The sequence below is a fragment of the Aethalodelphis obliquidens genome, unplaced genomic scaffold (assembly GCF_003676395.1).
Source record: "Aethalodelphis obliquidens isolate GAN/ISIS:26980383/991018 unplaced genomic scaffold, ASM367639v1 scaffold43, whole genome shotgun sequence".
NCBI lineage: Eukaryota > Metazoa > Chordata > Mammalia > Artiodactyla > Delphinidae > Aethalodelphis > Aethalodelphis obliquidens.
In genome coordinates this window covers 3270781-3274098 of record NW_020837987.1, presented here as the reverse complement: position 1 = coordinate 3274098, position 3318 = coordinate 3270781, and the positions used below count along the sequence as shown (strand labels likewise).

At 49.7% G+C, this 3318-nt stretch overlaps 1 protein-coding gene and 1 long non-coding RNA gene across 4 annotated transcripts in view; one reads left to right on the top strand and one right to left on the bottom strand.

The window, feature by feature from the left end:
* Positions 1–2692, bottom strand: part of PDCD5 (programmed cell death 5) — a 6912-nt gene extending 4220 nt beyond the window's left edge. The window contains exons 1-2 of the mRNA XM_027079318.1: positions 2517–2692; positions 1561–1598 (exon numbers count right to left, since the gene is read on the bottom strand). Of these exons, the coding sequence (XP_026935119.1) occupies positions 1561–1598; positions 2517–2582 (104 nt within the window). The 5' untranslated portion in view covers positions 2583–2692. The remainder of the gene's footprint in view (positions 1–1560; positions 1599–2516) is intronic.
* A 79-nt stretch (positions 2693–2771) lies between these two features.
* Positions 2772–3318, top strand: part of LOC113605763 (uncharacterized) — a 30334-nt gene continuing 29787 nt past the window's right edge. The window contains exon 1 of one of the 3 annotated variants that reach the window (XR_003427328.1): positions 2772–2948. This is a non-coding gene — a long non-coding RNA (uncharacterized LOC113605763). The remainder of the gene's footprint in view (positions 2949–3318) is intronic. The other 2 variants (XR_003427327.1, XR_003427329.1) reach the window with 2 other exon arrangements.

Genomic DNA, 3318 nt, shown 5'->3' with positions numbered 1-3318 from the left:
GTACGCGGGCCTCTCACTGTTGTGGCCTCTCCCGTTGCGGAGCACAGGCTCCAGATGCGCAGGCTCAGCGGCCATGGCTCACGGGCCCAGCAGCTCCGCGGCATGTGGGATCCTCCCTGACCGGGGCACGAACCCGTGTCCCCTGCATCGGCAGGCGGACTCCCAACCACTGCGTCATCAGGGAAGCCCTCAAGCAGTGAATTTTAAGAGGTCTCAGGTTAGAAATGACCCACATGATGGCAGAATAAAAAGTAAATCCTCTTTGGAAGAATCCAGGACAAGAGCAATCAATTATGAGACATTCGAATGTCAGATATGTTAGAATGTGAAAAAAATGCACTTCTTATAATCAGTGAAATTCACGCAGTAGTTTTATTTTCTTCTTAGCACTATCCCAGGTGCTTACCAGCTGTCTTCTCCCTCTAATGTAAGCTACGGAAGGGCAGGAACCTTCTCCACCTTGCCTATCTCTGTAGACACAACACAGTGCCTGACCGAGAGCAGGTGCTCAGTATTCGCTGGATGAACGAATGAGTTAAAAGGTAGCCCTGGGAGGTACGGGGCGGGGGGCGGGGGGGCATGGGGAGTTTAATAGGCATAGTTTCAGATTTGCAAGATGAAAAAGTTCTAGAGATTAATTGCACAACAATGAGAATATAGTTCATATGACTGAATCATACTCTTAAAAAGAGTTAACATGGTAAATTTTATCTTATGTGGGTTTTTTTAAATCAGTTATTAAAAAAAGGTAGCGTGATGGGGGAATTAGGCATTCATTCAATAAACCTGCCAAGTGTGAGGTGCTCTGTGATATTCTGGGATAAAATAACATTGAGAATAGAATGATAGTTAATACTATTGAGCACTTACTAAATGTGAAGCACTGTACCCCTGCAATCCTCACCACATACCTGTGAGGTAGTCTTATGATTATGTTGGTTTTAAGGTAATCACAGTTTAGCAGAGAAACATCCATCAGTAATTGCAATACAAAGTAATAACTAATGTGGGATTCCATACATGTTTATTTAACAAACATAATAACTGTGATGATGATTTCTGGAAAAATCACTATGCCAGGAAGATCTTTAAGAGTCACACACCTATTAAGGTGACTAAAATAAAATAAAAAAAAATTTGGTGAAACCATCCTTCAAAAAGTTCAGAGTTCCCACAGACACAGAGAACAGACCAAGAGATCGGTGTTGGGAGGTGGGCCAAGTGCAGATTATCAGAAAAGTATAAACTTCCAGTTATACATAAGTCATGGGGATGAATGTCCAGCATGGTGACTACAGTTAATACTACTATATTGCATGTCTGAAAGTTGCCAACAGAGTAGATCTTAAAAGTTCTCATCACGAGAAAAGAAGTTTGCAAGTACGTGTGGTCATGGATGTTAACTAGACCTACTGTAGGGATCATTTCACAATATGTACAAATATGGAATAATTATGCTGTACACCTGAAACTTACGTTGTATGTCAAGTACTCCTTAATTAAAAAAAAAAAGAGCCACTACATTAAAAACAAAAAACAGTTCAGAGTTCCAGCCCGTACCTTTGCTTCGCTTCCTGTTGTGCTACATCGCCAGGGTCCTGAAAAAACAATTTTATCTTTTAGTAATTTCACAGAGGAAAAAAACAGGAACTCCTATTTTCTTTCTGATACCTAACAGGCTCCTGCAGTGGTAGAGACGGCTTACCAAATAATTCAAAGCCGGGCCTCACAAAAGTCAAACTGATAGTTTCCACTTACTACAACGTTTTGATAAGATGCTAACATCACAATCTAAGAGAATGTTTTAGAATACAAACAACCATTAGAGAGAAGAGTCCTTGCTCTACGAAACCGTGTTTTACGTGGTAAGAATAATTTCTGTAAAAGAAAATGTGCTTCGGTATTGGGGACACTGAAGATTCAAACAGTCCTTCCTTCCAGACCACCCCACTCCACCCCTAACACATTACTCCCTTCCTCTTTGCAGCAGAGCCCTTACTTGGGCGTTTTAGCTACGGGATTAGTTTAGTGCCTGGCCGTCCCCGGGACTGTCAACTCCATCAGGCGATGTTCCCCGCTGTACCCTCAGCACCTGGCACACAGCAGACCCTTAGGTCGGAACAATTAAATTCGAGAAAACATTCGGCAGGAATGCTAGTCGAAGCAGGCTAGATCCACGAGCTAAAGGCACCGAGAGACCCGAGGGGCTGAGAATTCTGTTTCGGACCAGTGCCTGCCCGGACGAGAACCAGCCCCTGCCCAGGCGAGGCCCGCGCCCGACCCGCCCAGGGCAGCACATGGTCCGCTGGCCGCCCGAGACCCCGCGCACTGGGGAGAGGGGCCGAGCCTGCTCAGAAGCGACCAGGAGGCCACCGGCGGCGGAGGCGGGGTCCTCGGCCGCGGGGAGAGCTGGGGCGTCGGCGCCTGGAGCCTCCGCCTGGGGCCGCGCCTTCCACCTCGGGTGAAGGCGGCGCCCCTCAGGGGACGGGCCTGGCGGGGGGGGTGGGCGCGCTCACCCCGTGCTTGGCCTGTAGCTCGGCCAACCTGTGCTTCCTCAGCGCCTCGAGCTCCTCCTCCGCCATGGTGCGGCCGTCCAGAGCGAGCAGCCGCGGCCACGCTCTAGCCCACTCGAGAGACCGCTAGCAGCCCCTCAGCGCGCGCGCCACCCTGCCCACTGCGCAGGCGCCCGCAGCTCCCAGGCATCACCAATCCAGCCCGGAGCCGCGCCGCACGCCCCAGCCAGGGTGCGGGGAGAGGCCCGATTCCGCGATCGCTGGCCGCGGCTTGCGGGGAAGAACCGCCGCGCGGAGCCTTCCGGACTTCGGTTCCACCTCCCCGCTGCAAATCTGTGCTCTGCGCGCGCGGCCGCCAGCCGGGCAAAGATCTGGCTGCTTGTGGGAAAAGATAGTAACCTGGAAACAGGCCATCCTCAACAAGTATAATGCTAGGTAAAATTTGTTGGTGGCCTGTAATGTGCTGGGCTCATGTTGTCTTCATTTACAGATGAGGATCCGGGCGCTTAGAAACGCTAAGCGGAGTGATGGAAATGTTCTAAAACTGGATGGTGGTGATAGTTGCACAATTTTAAAATTTGTTCAGAAATATTAAATTGTACCCTTAAAGCGGGTTGGGGGTGGGGCTGGAGCAAATAGAGACTCTGGTCATCCTGCCGTTACGAAGCCAAGTTAAAACAAACTTGGAGGCTGAGAGTCGGAATCAGATGGGCCTTTCTTCAGAGGTTGGCTTGGGGGCTGTGGGATGTGGTGTGAACTCCGGGACACTACACACACACACACACACACACACACACACACACAC